Source organism: Marmota flaviventris, unplaced genomic scaffold (genome assembly GCF_047511675.1).
Source record: "Marmota flaviventris isolate mMarFla1 unplaced genomic scaffold, mMarFla1.hap1 Scaffold_44, whole genome shotgun sequence".
In the NCBI taxonomy this organism is placed as follows: domain Eukaryota; kingdom Metazoa; phylum Chordata; class Mammalia; order Rodentia; family Sciuridae; genus Marmota; species Marmota flaviventris.
In genome coordinates this window covers 1,110,900-1,129,949 of record NW_027288268.1, presented here as the reverse complement: position 1 = coordinate 1,129,949, position 19,050 = coordinate 1,110,900, and the positions used below count along the sequence as shown (strand labels likewise).

The following is a 19,050-nucleotide window of genomic DNA, read 5'->3' as shown; positions in this document are numbered from 1 at the left end:
TTTCAAAAACCTGAAATGATAGGTCTGCTTTTGTCCTGAATCCTAAGATATTCTCTTGGTCTGAGATATCATATTCAACTTTTCTGTTTTATGAATTGCCTTCTTCATTTCATTAAGAAAGCAGGATTTTTGTTATTATTATTTCAGAATTTTTACAGAAAATGTACATGGAAAATTTGCATGTTTGTGATTTTAGAGATATCTCTGAGAGATACCTAGATAATTGCCAATTCTCTATGACCCAGGATCTTCTGTTACCAGAGTTGTAATTTATGCACATTGTGATACCTGTGCTCTCTGTAAAATTACTTTGTAACCTGAAATGCCTTAAAATTTCATATTTGATTTTCATTTCTTTGAACATCACCCAAAAATTTCCTAATATATACTCATGATCTAGTTAATACATATTATAATAATTTGATTATTTAGAATGGTATAACAGATGTAGAGTCACACATTTAGTCTACTTTTCAAAGTCAAAGAGGGAAAATCAAATTGATAGTTCAGATTTATAAATAATAAGCAGGAAATAAACTGATAATAATCTTAGTAAATGTGATTGTTTTTTTAAATTTATTTTCCACAATCCTATACTGTGAGAGTATTGTATTAGAAATAAAAATCAGTGTTATAAATTTAAGTACTATACTGTCTGTTCTAGGGAATATACAACATTGTTTCTAAATTAATCAATGAGTTTGCTTTATAATATAATATTGAAGAGATTCTGTATAAATTTATTAAATAAGAATATGAATTTCTGTGAGTTCAATTATCTCGTATTTATACTTTATAAAAGTTTTATTTACCTGGCTTATTTTTTCATACAAAGTTACATAGTTGTTAAAATTATATGTAAAGTAGCAGCAGTTATTATCATATAATAAAATGATTTTCATGTAATATTTTCAGAGATTCTTTCTAATGAAAAATAAAAAGAGCACAGATGAAACTTAACACATATATTAGAAAGGACTGTCTTATTTAAGGTTTCTCACTTAGGTATATTTGGTACACCTAAAAGAAACACTCTACTTTAGGAATTGATTTCAAATTTCATGCACATGTGGCATTATTTTTAATATTACTTCAGGAAAAGTACTTAAAAGATTTTTTTTTCCAGAATGGGAAAACACATTAACTCTGAGAACTATCATTTACTGTTTACATTGTCATCTGAGTTGACCTGAAGTCTGTTGTTGTATGTGGTGGTAACTTTCATAAAAGGCCAATCTCTTTGCCATGGCAACACAGTGATGGATTAGATGTACAGCATTCATAATAGAAATATCTGCGACTCTGAAAGCCATTGTCAGAGAAAGAAGATTTGTTGTACAGTTGGGCAATGCAAACCCACTTTAAAATCTTATTTCAGAAATCATTGTTTAAACCGTTTCCTATTCCAACTCTGCATCAAAACACATAAAGTCAAAACACATTTCTTCCAAAAATGCTGTTAACATAAGGTTGAAGGATTCAAAGTCTATAAAATTAAACATTAGAAAAGTCCAGACCATTTTCTTCTGCAATGTTTTAATAACAAAGCTACATATCTTGGTAATGATTTGTTTAAATATAGCTGTCACAAGCAATATTTTAAAATGATTTTTTACATCAAAGTACAACTTTATTTTGATGTAAAAAGTTAAAAATAATTGTTAAAACAACAATACAAAGAACATAATTGTAGCCTGGATTGTGGTGTATGCCTACAATCGAGCAATTCTGGAGCCTGAGGGAGGACGATCGTAAGTTCCAGGCCAACCTCAGCAACTTATTGGGTCCTAAGCAAATTAGTAAGACCTAGTCTCAAAATAAAAATAAAAATTATAAAAATAAAAAGTGCCCCTCTTGGGTTCAATTTCTAGCACACACACAAAAAAAAATCTAATTATACTCACATGTGAACATTCTAAAATTTGAAGGGCAAAATTGGTGGCTAAAATAGTAACCGCAAAATTTTATCAAAATATATTAGAATTTAGAGGTGCTAAGCCTTGTGATAGCTCTCTTAAAACCAATAATAAATATCCAACGAAAGATGCAGAATAAGAATAGTGAAGAATTTCAAACAATGGTTTGTGAAATAACTACACCATGTTCAGTGAGTACTAACTAAGATAAGCAGGTTATGGCATAGTTCTTTCCCAAAATTATGATGGCTTTCATGTAATAATGTAACTTATATTTTTTTTTAAAAAAATTGAAATTTATTTAGTCATAAACTCATAGAATTTTAGGTTTAGGGAAGCCCTAAAATTCTGACAATTGTCTTCATTTTGGAGATGAAGACAGCACTTTTCTATGCTATATAAAATTCTCTCAGAAATGCCACATAGCTGAGGCCATCAACGTGAACAGTAAAACAGAAGACTCAAACTAGAGAGGTAACTTTGAGAAAGGACGTGTCCTAGAGATAATGATAAAGTGAACTTTCAGAGACAGAAGTAGCCAAGATGGTGGGCCCACAAAGTCAGTATCACAGGCCAGAAAACTGAGCCAATAGTCTAAATTTGGAAACATTTGTTCAAATACACAGAAAAAAGTAACAACTGAAAAAAGAGGTAGGGCAAGATACCATTTGCTCAGATTTTCAGCAGTCTCCAATGGTGGCTATATACCAGCAAGCATTAGCTGCATCATAGTACAAGAACATACATGGCACTGAAATGATCTTGGGAGAAAAACAGTTTATTTATACATAGCTAAATATTTCAATAAGAAAAATGTCTAATAACTCCTGAAGTGAACATTAACCTATACTTGATTCTTTAAAACAACAACAACAACAACAAAAAAAAAAAAAAAAAAAAAAAAAACATTTATTTTTTAGTTGTAGGTGCACACAATAATTTTATTTATTCTTATGTGGTGCTGAGGATCAAATCCAGTGCCTCACACATGCTAGGCAAGCACTTTACCTCTGAGTCACAACCCCAGTCCCTATACTTGATTCTTTATATCATATTCAAAAAAATTAATTTACCAATTTTTAGATCTCTGACATACAAACCAATGAGATATTCATTGAGGGTAAGGACCTAAGCTTTTTTTTTGTTGTTGTTTTAATATTTCAACCTTTCTTAGTTTCTCTTACTTATACATAACATTAGGGTATGTTTTGACATACAAGCATGGAATATAGCTTGCCCTAATTAGAGCAAAAGAGGAAGTACTGAGGATCTAAATTTAAAGGTTGATCTTTGTAAGGACTTATTGCATCTTGAAATGGTAGCATTTATTCTTAGCTGTTTTGTTTGTTAACACGCTATTAACTAATACAGTATAGAAATTTATTTTCTAATTACAGTTTAAAAATATAAGTAATATCTTCACTTTCATGCTGTACTCAGCAATTGTGTCAATTTCACATAAAAAAACTGAAACAGTATTTAGCAGCATTATCACTATTGTTGTTGCTTTTGTTATTATTAATAATGGGTGTTGAAATTTGTTAAATACTTTATAGTGACCTATTGAGCTTTGGTTTTCCACTGATTTTAAGTAACTATTTTTGGTTTATTTAATTTGTGTATATTTTATTTGAAATATTTATATATATGGTCATTGATGTAAAGTCAGATGGTATTTCAGCTTTTGATACTAAAATTATGCTTATGTTGTCATAAATTATGTTTATGACATCATAGATTATTTACATATTCATTAAAAATGAGTACAAAAATATTTCCTTCCTTTTCTGATTTTTTGAAATGTTTATAAATTGCTGTAATCATTGCCCCTAATCTTTTAGAGTACTTCATCCTGAGAAGAGTATTTATGTGTGGGTATAAAGGAAAAATATTAGAAATAAATGTTCTATATATACTTATGTAAACTGTGTTGTATGAACAAAAGTCTCCGTTTATGTGGGTGAAATGCCTGAGGACGAAGTTGCTTGGCTGTGTGTCAATTCCAATGTTTTGTTTCCTAACAAACTGTCAAAATGTTTTCCAGAGAAGCAGAACCACTTTGCACTTCCACCAGCAATGTATGAGTGATCTAATTTTTTTACATCTCACAGGCATTTGTTAAAGTTTAGCTCTTCTGAAAGGTGATGATCACTCACTGTGTCTTCAACTTATATTTACCTAATTACTAATGCTTTTCAACAACTTTTTACATTCCTATTGCCATATATCTTTTGTGAAATGTCTGTTCATACATTTTCCCCACTTTCAAATTGTGTTATTAAATAGTAGCTGTTCAATTTTGAAAATATATTTTCATTGTCTAAATGCTAATTCTTAGATACATTATTTTTAAATATTTACTTCAAATCTGTAATGTGTCTTTTTATACTGGTAACAGGTTATTTCACAGACTAAAATAACAACAACAACAATAATGAAGTCCAATTTACCAATGTTGTCGTCTGTCATACTTTTTGGTGTCAAATCTAAGATTATATATTGGTCCTTAGGTCCTGGAGTTTTTCTCTAATACTTTCTTCAATTGGTATTACGTTTTATTTTATCTCTGGATGTTTTTGATTTTCTGAGGTTCTATTGGAATAAACCTGGAACTTTTATCATTCTGGAAAGCTTGCTTAGTTTGTTTGTTTGGTTTTCTGCAATGCTACTTGAGTGTTTGACTTTGTATTTTCCCTCTGTTTATAAAACCTCCATACTGTTATCTCAGATATTGCTTCTGTCCCATCTTCTCTTTCTTACTTGACTCCGAGAATTGAATAATGGATGTTAAATGTTCATGTCCCATATATTGACTCTTATTTATATTTTCTTTGTTTTCCTTTCCATTCTTCAACAAGGATATTAAGTTTGACCTATTTTCTGTTTCATTTGTTTTCTCTTAAACTATGTCTAACTTGCTGTTATTATCAACAATTGAGGTACAATTTCAATTATTGTATTTTTAAATTTAAACTTTTAATTTCAATATTTAGCATTTTTTTCATTAATTGTATTTTTTTCCAGTACTGCAGATTGAACAGAGATATGTTCTGCCACTGAACTATCTTTGTAGACTTTTTTATTTTTTATATTGAAATAGGATCTCACTAAGTTTCTGAAACTAGCTTTGGACTTAAAATTCTCCTGCCTCAACCTCCCAAGTAATTGGAATTATGGGCATGTGCCAAAACACTGGGAATCATTAACCTTACTTTTATAATTCTCAGCTCATTGAATTAAGGAAATCACAAATATCTGAGTTTCAGCCCCTCACAGGCAGCAAATTCATCAGACCCTGCAGAAGGAAGGCAACTGTTTAGCTCTAGCCAATCAAGAGATTTCTCTACCTACTTCGGTTTGACCTATAAAAGTTTGCTGCTCATGCTCCTGGTCAGAGGTCTCTGAAATGTTTCTGGTTCTGGGTGCTTCCTGATGTATGTATGTATGTCTATCTGTTTGTGTGTCTACCTATTAATCTATCTATCTCCATCCTCTGGAAGTATTGATCACATAAGTAATGATCATTTTAACTGTTGATTGTTCTCCATGCACAAATATAAAAAGCAATACATTTTTTACTATATTTTCTTCAGTTTTAAAATGATTTAAAGTAATTTTGGATGATATGCCCATTCTGATTTGCCAAGACAGTAACAAAATCTGTCTCTCTCTGATGATCTTAGAATCTTTCTACTTCTCTGGATTTTTCTGTGTCATATAGACTTTATGGTACCCACAACCAATGGGTTCCTCAATTCCTTTACCATAAAAGAGGATATAACCTGTCTTGCTTTTGACCAGAAAACATGCATCAATATGCAACAATATCAATGTATCTTTAGCTTATTACATTATAATACATGAGACATTTTGCTAGCAGACTAATCTAAGAAATTCCATTTACTTGCTGAATAAAGTAAGTGGCTATATCGTGGGAGTTTATATAACAAGAAACCCTGGGTGGCATCTTAGAACTGTGAGAAGGCTTGAACAGCTAAGAAAAACCCTGAAACTTAGGTATAAAGCTGGAAAAAAAACTGAATACTGCCAGTGACCACAGGAGTTTATATGGGATCCCCAAGTCTTGAATGAGAAAAAAGCCCTGCATGATATCTTAATTGCAATCCTGTGGGACCCTGTCAGGGCCAAACCAAGCCATGCATAGGTGTCTGATCTACAGAAACTGTGAGGTTATAAATACCTTTTTGTTATAACCTGTGGATTCGGCATTTTTTTTAATACAGCAGAGAAGATGCATTCAAATTCCCTTTCTAGTCTCCCCCCATCTCTGTGTGCCACAGCTACACTAGCCTTCCTTCAGTGTCCCCACTACTTCAAATGAATGCCCCAGTAAGTCCAGCCCCATGTCCTACCTTCAAATTTTCTTTTTTCACTGTCTACATCCTATTAGTGCATATCAACTCTTCACATTGTTCAACCTAAAACAACTTTTAATATTAACCTCATTCAATCATCCTATGTCACTCCTTTGGATTCTCTACAGTAGAGCAAGTAGCCTGTCCACCCAGTACAGTCTCTAAGCTTCATTATGACAGGGGAGTTCAATATTTCTTCCTCTATTAATGCAGAGCTGTACCTAAAGCACTCAATGTAATTTTATTGGCATGATGAATGGACTGTGCACAAATAAGTTCAGTGTTCTGAATTACAGGATGCAGAGAATATTTGTTTTCAATGACTCTCCAAAAATCTATTTGGTACTTAAAATAAAGCTTTATAAAATTATCTGCACTAAGTACAAAAATTACACTGGGGGATTTGGGGATTATACCTATGAATAATATTAATAAAGCTGCTTATTTTTCTTCCATTTAAATGATAGGAATGAAACAATTAACTTACCTGGCCCGGCTTAGAATTCTCACAGACACCAATATCATATTCCCTGGCAAGTTCGGGTGGATTGTCATTGACATCCAGAACTCTAATACCCACTGTGACATGGCTCAGCAAATCAGGATTGTCTGCAAAACACACAGGGATGTATTTAGTATTTCCATGCATGCTTTGGAGGCTTGGTTTAAAACAAATCTCCTTAATACTGTGGCTTGTCACTAGCTCCATATGCTGTAGCAGGACTTTTGGCAAAAGACAACTTTATGAAGGCACTCTTTGCTAGAACTCATTAACTTACAGAAAAATGAAAAATGAACACCAAGTCATGACATGAATACTAAAATGATATTTTTTCATATCAAGGAAATTACATGTTATTCAGGAACTGGAGTGGGAGAAAGTTGTCGGAACTCATTGCATGCTGTCAGAGTCTAAGGGATGAACAATTGGTTTCATCATTAATCTAAGAAAAGCACAGCAGTTGTTAAAAAAAATCACAATCTTTAAAAAGTTCAAGTTCTCAATCTAAATAAACTCAGAGAAATGGAAATTTCTTTACACAAATGATAGTTTACTTTTTATAGGGGAATATACATAATGTTAAGTTACAGGAAAAAATAAAGAACACTTCAAATCAGAATTTAGCATGGAATCTACATATAATACAGGTAAACTTCAAAATACTATCTCCAATATTTCTAAATATGTCTTATTCTTAGCCTTCTCATTTTTCAGTGAGCATAGTAATTCTATGTTCTAAGGGAAAATATAAATGTTGGTATTATTTTTACATGTCAAATCTAGAGATTTAGAATTAATTATAGAAAATTTGAATATATCTCTCAATAACTTGCACTCTATTTCTTTTTTGATGACTAATATTTCTATCATCTTCTAAAAATAATACAAAATCAAAATTATAACATAGAAGTAATACATTAAGAATATCAGTATAAAAGACATGAAGTTGAGAAATTCATCAAAGCACAAATGAGAAGCTGAAAACTAACAATATCAGGAAAAAGTGACATATAAATACTTATACAGAAGATGTTAATAATAGTAAAAAATTCCACAGAGAAATCTAAAAGAAATAGATAATATAAATAATACCTATAGAAAATAAATTTTAGAGTGAAAATTTTTCCACAGAGAAAAATGTTAACTGAATGTTTTTACCTAAAATCAAAGCAAAAACTAATGTCAGACTTGTCCACAGAGAAAAGGGAAGTATTCCACAACTTGCTATCAGTATCTTGTAAAACTCTGATACTAATACTGGGTATTCCTGCTAATGAGAGATATATCAACAGATTAAAAGAACTAACAGTAAGTCAACTGCACTGATGTATTAAAAACATCTATCTGGATCCATTTAGTTCTAAGAATAATTATGTAATTCAACAATAATAAAAAAGAGGGAGATAGAGAAGAAAAGTAGGAAATTTTTAATACATAAAAATTATACATTAATTTAATGGTTTGGAGTAGTAAAAAAATGTGTGTACATAACCACTCAACAACAGTTACAAAAATCAAGAAATGAAATGTAATGTCCATAAGCCTAAACACAAACAACGAAATACAGCTTATATTATTCTTAATGGGGCAAAACTACAAGAATTAATTAAGAGCAGCTGAAGTAATTCAAGAATAAAGCTAATAAAATATGTAAAATATCTATATGTGTAACACTTTACTTAGTTTCATTAAAGAAGATCTAAAAAAGTCATCCACAGTTGTAGCTCAGTGGTAGTGAGCTGACCTAGTATGTGTGAGGCACTGGGTTCAATCCTTAGCACCACATAAAAATAGATGTAAAAAATAAGGTATTGCATCCACCAACAACTAAAATTATTAAAAATGTTAAGAGACATATTATGTCTCTTGTTTAAAAGACAAAATACCATATGTTCAGACCAACTATCCAGACGCATGTGTACATTCAATGTAATATAGTACAAATTCAATGAGAATTGTCCATAGGAATTGATAACTGATTCTAAGATTTATACACACTAAGGCCATTTAGACTCATAGAAGAGGAGCGTGGTGAAAGCTTGCTCTGTGTTCTGCCAACGTGCCATATGATATTAGAACATAAGGCACTCTCACCATATCCAATGGAGAGACAAACAGAAACATAATACAAAGTCCAGACACACTGCAAATGGAAATGTGGGGATAAAAAATGAGGGCACTACATAAAATGGCAGGGGGAGAATAAGTTTATCAGGAGGTGGTTTCATACAACTTGTTATCATCATCATAATAATAACAAAATAATAAAGTGTAGCTTATTTTACACATGCAAAAATAAAACACATTTTGACAACTTTATTTAAAAAAATGCATATTTCAGGAAAAAAAAAACAGTATTAATACATGACATTATATAACATGAAAGATTTTAAAACACAAAACGCATTAATCATGAAAAAGCATTGATAGATTATATTAAAATGTGATCTTGGGCTGAGGCTGTAGCTCAGTGGTAGAGTGCCTGCCTTGCATATGTTAGGCACTGGGCTGGATCCTCAGCACTACATAAAAATAAATAAATAATAAATATATTATTTTCTTAAGAAGTGACCTTATTTTTTTTAATTCCTCCAAATCACCATATAATAACAGAAAGAAAGTCACAAAATGGTTAGACGATATTTGTTGCACATGACTAACAAAGAATTTGCATTTATAATATAAAAAAATAGTGTAACAAGAAGAACAAAGTGTCAGCCCAGTGTAAACATAGGCAAAAATTAATTACATTGAATAGAAGAGTAATATGAATGACAAATAAACACAGAAAAATTTCCCAGTCTCATTACCATTTAAAGAAATATGGCTTAATTAAAGTAAATTAACTTTTAACTTTGCATTTTGACACAATATTATAAATTTTGACAAAACTTGTACAAAGGTATGATTGAATATGAATCAATGAGACAATCTATAAATTTACCCTGAAGAGTAACTAGTGTGGTAGTGTATTTTTATGCCAAAAATCCATGCATTTTCCTAGATATTCTATTGGGGAAACTCCTGAATACATATCCCAGGAGTACAATTAATGGCAACAACAGTATCAGGAAAATGCAAGCATTCAAACAATAGCCAAATGGATATAGTAACTGGTATATTTATATCACAGAGGAAAGGAACAGTTAACAACATAATCACTGAGTGAAATAATTTTTCTAACAAATTTGAATTTTATAAATATTTTTTCAGGAATGTGTCTTAAGACTATCTGAATATAGTAAAATTTTTAAAACTGAAATTAATAAAATATGCAAAATGAAAGAGTGTATTGTAAAACTAAGAAATTGTTCTGGATGGTGCTCTTAGTAAGACTTTAATTCTTAGGTAGTAAAAGTACTGAAATATGTTTATTGCTATTCCTTGTAACATGTTCCTTATAGACATTGAATATTATATTAAGCTTATAGAAAAAGAAATACAAAAATCCTGAAAATGTATTCCATAAGTAAATTCATATATGATTCATGAAATCAGCATTAATATTTTATCAATATTAATCATCATTATAAAAAAATATAAAAGATGCATGTTATTTTATTATCTTTATATTACATAGATAAAACAAATTAAAATTACTTAAATACAGATTTAATAGTTGTCTATATTGAATTCTCATAATGAAAATAGTGATGCAGCTTTTTCATAAGTTAATATGGACCATTATTTGTCTTTTATTACATTTTTTAATTAAAAAAAGTATTTTTCATTCAAATAATTACATTATAAGTTATACAAATTGTAATTGACACAGTATACCTTATTCATCTTGGCCAAGTGGCATTATTATACACTATTCTTACCTTTCTAATGCCATATTGTTATGGTTAATTTTTGTAGGCAGCATGATTAGATTAGTCGATGCCTAAAATTAAGAGTCTTTGGGTGTGTTGGTGATGGTGTTTCCAGGAATGACTGACATGTGGGACAGCAAACTAAGGGGGAGAACCATCCTATATGTGGGTAACACGCCAGGGGCCTAAAGAGAACAGAGGGGAGGAAGAACTAGAAAACCAATGCAGATGTAAGCTCAAATTTTCTTGAGAGGGTTCTTGGCTTGCTGCTGTGATCCTATGAGGACATGAATCTGGCTCCTTCACTTCCAAAGCAGACTGTGACCAATGACTCTCCAGGGAGTGTCCAAGCTTTCCTTGAGGCCGCACACTGGATCTTTTTCTGAAGCTCCAGCTCTTGGACTGATCAGCTACTGGTTCCACTAGCTCTCCAGCCTCAGATGAAAATCAAATTCTGGTCCTATGAACCAATCTATTACATTTCCTTTTTATTATTGTGTGTGTGCATGTGGTGTTTGTGTCCTGTTCATTAGAGAATCCTAATACACATATATAACTGTTTTATTTTTCCTATTTTAAACAGTATGCATGACTTTTTCATACATTACTGTAGATGACATATGAAGAGCAAAGGAAAAGAATTTGTTCTTGAAACTTAAGGCTTGGGTAATTTCCTGAGCCTTAATTACTAGTATAAGCAGCCTCAGTTGTACCTGATTAAATACATCCCTACTCTTTTTTGAGCAGGAAGGGTTAAAAGTAATTTCAGTGAAATCATTAAACATGTTTCATATGAGAAGAGGATGACAAGACTATAGCTTGTGGAAGAACTTGAATAAAAGAATAAAAATGTCCTGTCATCGGTCATTCTCTCTCAATGCCCTTCCTGCCTTCTTTATGGTTTCCTCCAGAACTAAAAAGTCATGGAATCCATTCCACTCTTGGACACAGAAAACTGAGTCCTTCAAGCCTAAGTAGACTCCTTCTATATTGGTATCATGTTATTTTGCACAATTACTAGTAGACAACTCAGCGATTAAAGACATAGTGTTTAGGATTAGACAACTACTAGTTGTCTGCAGTCCAGAATCTTGTGGGGAACCTCAATTAATCTAAGTTTCAACATAGGTCCTACATGCACTGTTCAGGAAAACCATTGAAAGTTTTGCAAACAGAGTGTTAGAACAAGTTTAAAAAATTATTAACTGTGAGTTACTGAATATAGGATGATATTTAAACATGTAGCTTTAAATATGGATAATAGGGCTGAAACCCACTGTAGCTCTGTACTCACCGCTCGTCTGCTTGCATGCAACTGGTATTCTTTGTGTAATCATGATATTAGTTAATTCTCATTTGTGAATTGGGAAGTTCCTTTGTGTCTTAGTCTACTATTTTCTTAGTTTATTTTATTATTCCTTTGTTTATTATTTCCTTTGTCTATTATTTGCCTTTGAATGTCAAATATATTTGTAAGGCTAAATTTGGATTTCTTTTATGTTTTTAATTAAACATTTCTGTTATGGTTATTTTAGTCTTATTTTCTCACTTCATTTTTGTAAATCAGTTTTCATAATTTTTTTAAAAATCTTTTATTGATTTTATTATTTTTTAAATACAATACAGCAGTGGAATGCATTACAATTCTTATTACAAATATAGAGCACAATTTTTCATATCTCTGTATATAAAGTATGTTTATGCCAATTTATTCCTTTATACATGTACTCTGTTTTTTTGCATTACAATTCTAATACACACATATACCACCATTTTTCATATCTCTGTTTGTATATAAAGTATGTTGACACCAAATTCAAGTCTTCATACATGTACTTTGTATAATGATGTCCATTACATTCCACCATCTTTGCTAATCCCCTACCCTCTCCCTTTCCCTCCAATCCGTCTTCCCTATATAGAATTAATCTAATCTTCTCCTGCTCTACCTCCCTACCCCACTATGAGTCAACCTCCTTATATCAGAGAAAACATTTGGCATTTATTTTTGGGGGGATTGGATGACTTCATTTAGCATTATCTTCTCCAATGCCATAATAATAATAAACAAATTACCCTCAAATCAGAAAAAAATAAATATGTATCCCATTTAGAGTATTCTTGAAGAGCAAATACTTTGTTAAGTCATTTATGATTTTAGTGCCTTAATTTTTTCATCTATAAACCTGGAATAAGAATGATTTGACTCACTAAGATGGATTTTTGAAAAATAATTAAGAGGTCATGTAAATTTTACTCTATAAGCAAAGAAGAGAACACAACATACATTTTAATCCCATCTGAATATTAAAATTAAAAAAATGAAAAACTAAACGAAACATGTTATGTGATCAATTTTATACATGCAATTTCTAGCACAAATTATACTGTTTATTTTATTGAACCCAGGAACACTGTACCACTGAGTTGTATGCCCAGCTCTTTTTATTTATTATTATTATTATCATTATTTTTTTATTTATTTTGAGACAGGTACTAAGTTACTGTGTGTCTAGCTAATTTGCTGAGGCTGGCTTCAAACTCTCAATTGTCCTACCTAAAATTCCTGAGTCACTGGGATTACAGGTATATGCCACCATGCCCAATTACAAATTATATTATTTATAAATAAACTATACTTTAGGTAATATCAATATAATAGGAACTCACAATAGCAGATTGGAACCTGTAGAGACAGAAATGCAGTGAAAATGGTATTGCACTGCAAAACCTAGCATGATATTGCAAAATTTTATTAATCTTCTATAAATTAAGGAACTATCAGTTTTATACAGGGAATAGTTATGAATGCCTATGTGTGCTTGCCAGCATAATGGGCTATGACAGAAGATGGAACAACTAAATATTCCACTTTACCTGATTTAAACGTGTTGACTTTGAATACAGAAAGTGAATTTAAAGCTACTTTTTCAAATTATTTTCTTAAAAATCACCACTTAAATGCTTAATTTACTTTTACTTCAAAGCCATTATTATTTACATATGCATCCTCTCAAAGAAATCTAAGTCATATTCACTGGTATAAGTTTATTAAGGAATTTGGTGATTTCTAATCTAATTATTTACTTTCTAATGTGAATAAGAATAAAATAGATCAATTTTCTTATGCATATAATATGCATTATTTTCTCAAAATAAGGGTTTATTTATTTTCTTTATGAAAATCTACTCAAAAAGAAAAATCTTATCTACATTGCAACAGGAATTTTCAGTGAATGAAAGTTCTAAAAATCACATTTTTATTTGACTAATTTTCTTAAATGCCCATAAGTATGAAGATGGAGTTAAAAATCATATTTTTGGTCTCTGTTTCTTAAACTTTTGTGAACATATTTCATTTTTTGTGAAAATATCTACAAACCAAAATAATCCTCCCTCTTTTGAAAAGTGATTATGAGTTAATACTGGAACATTTTGAAATGTTAGCATAAATTTTGTTTATGAAAGAATGTGTTTCCATCATTTCCTTAAAAAAATAATAACAAGAAGTTTTGAAACCAAGAGTTCAAACAAACAAAGCCTTCATTTAATGTGTGTGTTTGGAAAGAAAGATAATTTTGCTAAATTTAGTTGTAGTTTTAAAATGTTGTATATGAAAGTCATATTTAAATTCAAGACAAAATAAAAGCTGAGATAAAATCATTAATAAATGTGCTCAGTATGGTGGCACACTCCTATAATCCTGGATACTCTGGAGCCTGAGGCCCAAGATTGCATGTTTGAGGTCATCTTCAGCAAATTAGTGAAACCCTACTCAAAATAAAAGATTAAAAGGACTGGGGAAATATACTCTTAGTAAAGCATGTGGAGGTTAAATTTCCAGTACCAATAAATACCAATAAATAAATAAATACTAAAAAGTTCTTGCTAGTTTGATGGTCTAATGCAGTAAGAAGTAATCTACTGATGAAACTATTACAATGCTTGGTATATACTAGTGCTGTTAATATGTCTATTTTCTCTCTTTTTTTCCCCTATTCTTCAAATCATATATAAATATTAATTGAGAAACCAAATGCTGTTTTCAAAATATTTTATTATACTGAGTAACTGAGGTGAATATCTGATATTTAATATGTTGCTCCTCAGACATTTATGTACTATAGTCATATATAATGCCTTTATATAACTCATTCTGTGAAATTTATATGAGAAAATAAAATCAAGTCAACATGTTTTAAATCACTTATTTCACAGTGATGGAAAAACACCTGTGTGTAAGCAAATATGTGTCAATTAAATATATATATAATGTATAGGTAGTATATAATATATATTTGTATGATATATATTTATAGTTTATATATTATAATATTATATTTGTTATATATCTAAATTTATAAATAAGTCATCCAAAATTTATTCCATGTATGCTTCTTACCTCATTTTTGTCAGATTAAAGCTGTCAATTTATTCATCACATAGTTGTCTTATGAATTCCAGAGATAAGTGAGTTACTCAGAATGAATTTACAGTTTCTCAAGGAAAGGCAGCTACCTCTAAATCTCCAACAATTCTTCAGTATCACTGCCTGAGAGCAATGTGTGTTTAGTGGGTGTACCTTTAATCTTAGGTATGAGTACAGCCTTTGATCGGTAAATAAGAATCTTAAAGTCAAAACAATTCTCCTCTATTATAAATTATTTATATTGAAAATATGTAAACATTTGTTGCTGATTATGAAATAAATTTTTAAAAGAAGACTTATCTATTTACAATTGGCTCATGTAATTATTATAAGAGAATCTAACAAATTAATTTCTATTTTCAAATATTTTAAATAAATATAATATTTTTAATAATTCACAGTGTCAACATTTCATCTTTGTTTCTTTCTTCATATGGTTCATGAGATTTTCCTCTTTTTTCTCTTTGTATAGTGTAAACAATTCATCTTGAATTAACTCATGTTCTCCTTTGAACTTATAACATTAGCTATGCTGCCTAGAACTTCAATAATTCACTAGATAAAGATTTGGTAGCATTATCATTTTATTGGTAAGTAATATTAACATAATAAACATTTTCTTATCCATTCAACATCAGAAAATAATTTTGTTAATTAAAATGAAACAGCTAATATGAAAAATTGTTAAGAAAAAGAGCAAAACAAACATGATACATTTTTAATATTTGTTTTAAAATATCTGAATATATAGTATTCACCAATCTCCAAATTCTCAAAGAGGGAAATGTCTTATCTCTTAGAATGGATCTGCTGTTGCTTGGAGGTAATGTCACCTTTCTTGTGAACATCACCCGTAATGAATCATCTGTGAATCGCCAATTGATTTAGTTCAATTGAAATAAGAACTTGAAAATACTTTCAAAATAACAACATTTCTGATTTATCTAAAATTCCCATAGGTTTTTTAATTGCTTAATTTTTCTCCTAAATTTCAGCGCATTTTTTACAAATCACTTTATCAAGTCTGAGGAAATATTTCAACCTAGTCTACACAATTATTGATTTCCTTATGTTTATGTACCTCAGTGTTTAGTGTAATGTTTAAATAAATTTCATAATAACAAGTTTAGCAATCTTGGAAACAGGACATAAGAAAAGAAAGTTTCCTGTGTTCATCAGGAAGGAGCAACCGATAATAGATCAGTCTGCTGGGACAAATTATTATAAAATTGAAAAAATATACAGAAAGCCACTACTCTCAGAGATCAGAAACCAGACAGTGGCAGGAAAAAACATCCTACTGAGAAAATTAAGATATACCAAATAAGTCTCTAGAATCCCTGAAGATTTGATAATACATTTATTATATCAGTGTATCCTGGTGGATAAACATTTTAAAACCAATGAGCATACATTAGTCTTTGTGTGGGGTTACAACCAAGAAACTCAGAATAAGTCAAAACATCAAAAATTGAAAATGCATTTAGTACACTTAACATACAGGACGTGAGAGCTCAGCAACAGAGTAGTACAATACAGATAACAGGTTGTTTACCCAAGTGACTGCATGGCTGACAGGGAGCTGCTGTTGCCCAGTGGAAATAAATCATTAGCTCAGGGAAAATCAAATTCAAAATTCAATGTATAATGTTTAAAGAAGGTATCATTTTCACACCATTGCAAAGTCAAAAAACTTGAAGTTAAGCCAATGCAACCTGGGGGCCATCTGTTATTTGTTACATATGTGTACACACATTTTTTTTTCAAAGAAACCAAAATCTATTTTTTAATTTAACCAAAACACAATAAATTAAAACTTGAAGGGATTTCCTCAATACACGCACTCCAAACCCCTAATCAAAAATAGTTATCTCTATCATTAGTAATTAGGAAAATGCAAAGTTAAAATTATACTGAGATTTCACCTCAAACCAGTCAGAATGCCAGACATGGGGAATACAATGATAAATTCTACAAAGGACGTGGAGGAAAAGGAACACTTTTACACTATTGGTAGGATTGTAAATTAGTGACACCACTATGTAAATCAATATGGATGTCTCTCAAAAGATTAGAAATGAAACTACCATATGACCCAGTTATAGCACTCCTCAGTATTTATCTTAAAGAATTAAAGTCTTCATACTATAGTGATACAGGCATATCCATGGTTATAGCCCCACAATTCACAGTAACCAAACTATGGAACCAAACTAGGGGTCCATAAGTAGATAAATGGAAAAAGAAAATGTTATATACATATATATCACATTTACATATATATACACATATCCATATATATATATATATATATATATATATATATATATATATATATATGTGTGTGTGTGTGTGTGTGTGTGTGTGTGTGTGTGTACACATAGACAATGATGTTTTATTCAGCCATAAAGGAAAATGTCATTTTGTCATTTGCAGGAAAATGAATGAAACTTGAAACCATTAAATTAAGCAAATTATGTTACGTGTCATATGTTTTCTCTCATATGTGGAAATTAGAGAGGGAAAAGGAAAAGATAGTTGGGGAAGATCTCACAAAAATCAATGGGAGAACAGTAAAATAGTTGAAAGGAACCAGGGAATAATGGGAGGAAGGGACCGAAAGGGAAAGTGTTGGGGAGTGGTGATGGCCAAATTATATTGTTTATATTATGGGCAGATACAAATATATAACAACAAATCCCGTCAATAGGTACAACTATGGTGTATCAATAAAAAATGTGGGGAACAAAAGTTGATACATAGAAGTAAGGAGAAAAAATGTTAATTTTCAAGGTCTAGGGTTGGAAGAGGAATAGAGGAAGATAAAACCTTGGTCAGGTGATACAAAGTGAAAAAGGAAGAACAAGTTTTGGTGTTTTATTGCATTATAGGGTGATGATAGTTAAATTTCATGAATGTTTCATGATAACTAGAAATGTGAATCTTGAATGAAGAATTATAAAATCTGAGTGGATATCTATGCTAATTACTGAGATTTGATCATGATGTGCACATTCTGAAATATTCCACTGTACCCTCATAAACATGCACAATTACATTCCATCAATTATAAGTAATATAAACTAAATAATCCTAGGTGGGCCTTATACCTAAACTTAAAAATCAAACATGTAAACTTAATAGAAAAGCTTTTAGGAGTAAACATTAAGATGTTCAGCAAATGAAAGTTTTATAAACAAGACAAAGAATCATTATAAAATAAAACAAATTTTTTAGCTTAAAGTAATTAAAATTTCTTGTTCTTAAAAAGTAAACAAATATATGGTTCTTAAAAAGTAAATAAATTAGAAAGCCTCTGTAGAAAATATAAACATATCAAAAACTTTACTTTAGAATATAAAAATAACTCTTAAAACTAGTTAAATAACCAACACAAAGATGTAAGAAACTTAGATAATGAACAGATATATCCACATGACAAATGAGAAGTTGAAAATATTTTCAAAATCTCTGTCATTAGTGAAATAAAACCACAATGTAATTCCACAATACTCCAAATGAATGAATAAAATGAAAGGGATGATAAACTCTCAAAGATAATGTAGAGCAATCAGAAATTTTATATTTTCTAAAATATTAAAACTTTATTGGAAAAATGGTTTTTTAATGAAGTTAAACATGAAATAATTATGTAATTAAAACGTTCAATTATGAATATATATATTGAACATTGGCCATGTACCAAGTGGTGTTTAATATTAAATTATCATTTATAGAGTTTACATTTATTATGCCAGTATGTACCATGTAGTGGATTAAGATACATGATTGGAGTCTTGTAATAAACTTTGTTACAAATGAGATAATCTGTTGAAAAATATGTCCAAGTTTCAATTGCTTGTATAAAACTCAAAACAGGCTTAGATGGTTTCACCCTACCCTACATTCAGTAGTCTTAAATATTAAGCATCACAGCACTACTGAGATAATTTGAAGACTTTATTAACAATATAATGGTAATTAATACAAGGAAATTGATATCCTTGGTGAA

The 19,050-nt window shown here is 30.3% G+C and overlaps 1 protein-coding gene across 1 annotated transcript in view; it reads right to left on the bottom strand.

The window, feature by feature from the left end:
* Nucleotides 1–19,050, bottom strand: part of LOC114108518 (cadherin-18) — a 266,365-nt gene that overhangs the window by 28,487 nt on the left and 218,828 nt on the right. The window contains 1 exon segment of the mRNA XM_071607247.1: nt 6,780–6,901. Coding sequence (XP_071463348.1) covers nt 6,780–6,901 — 122 coding nt within the window.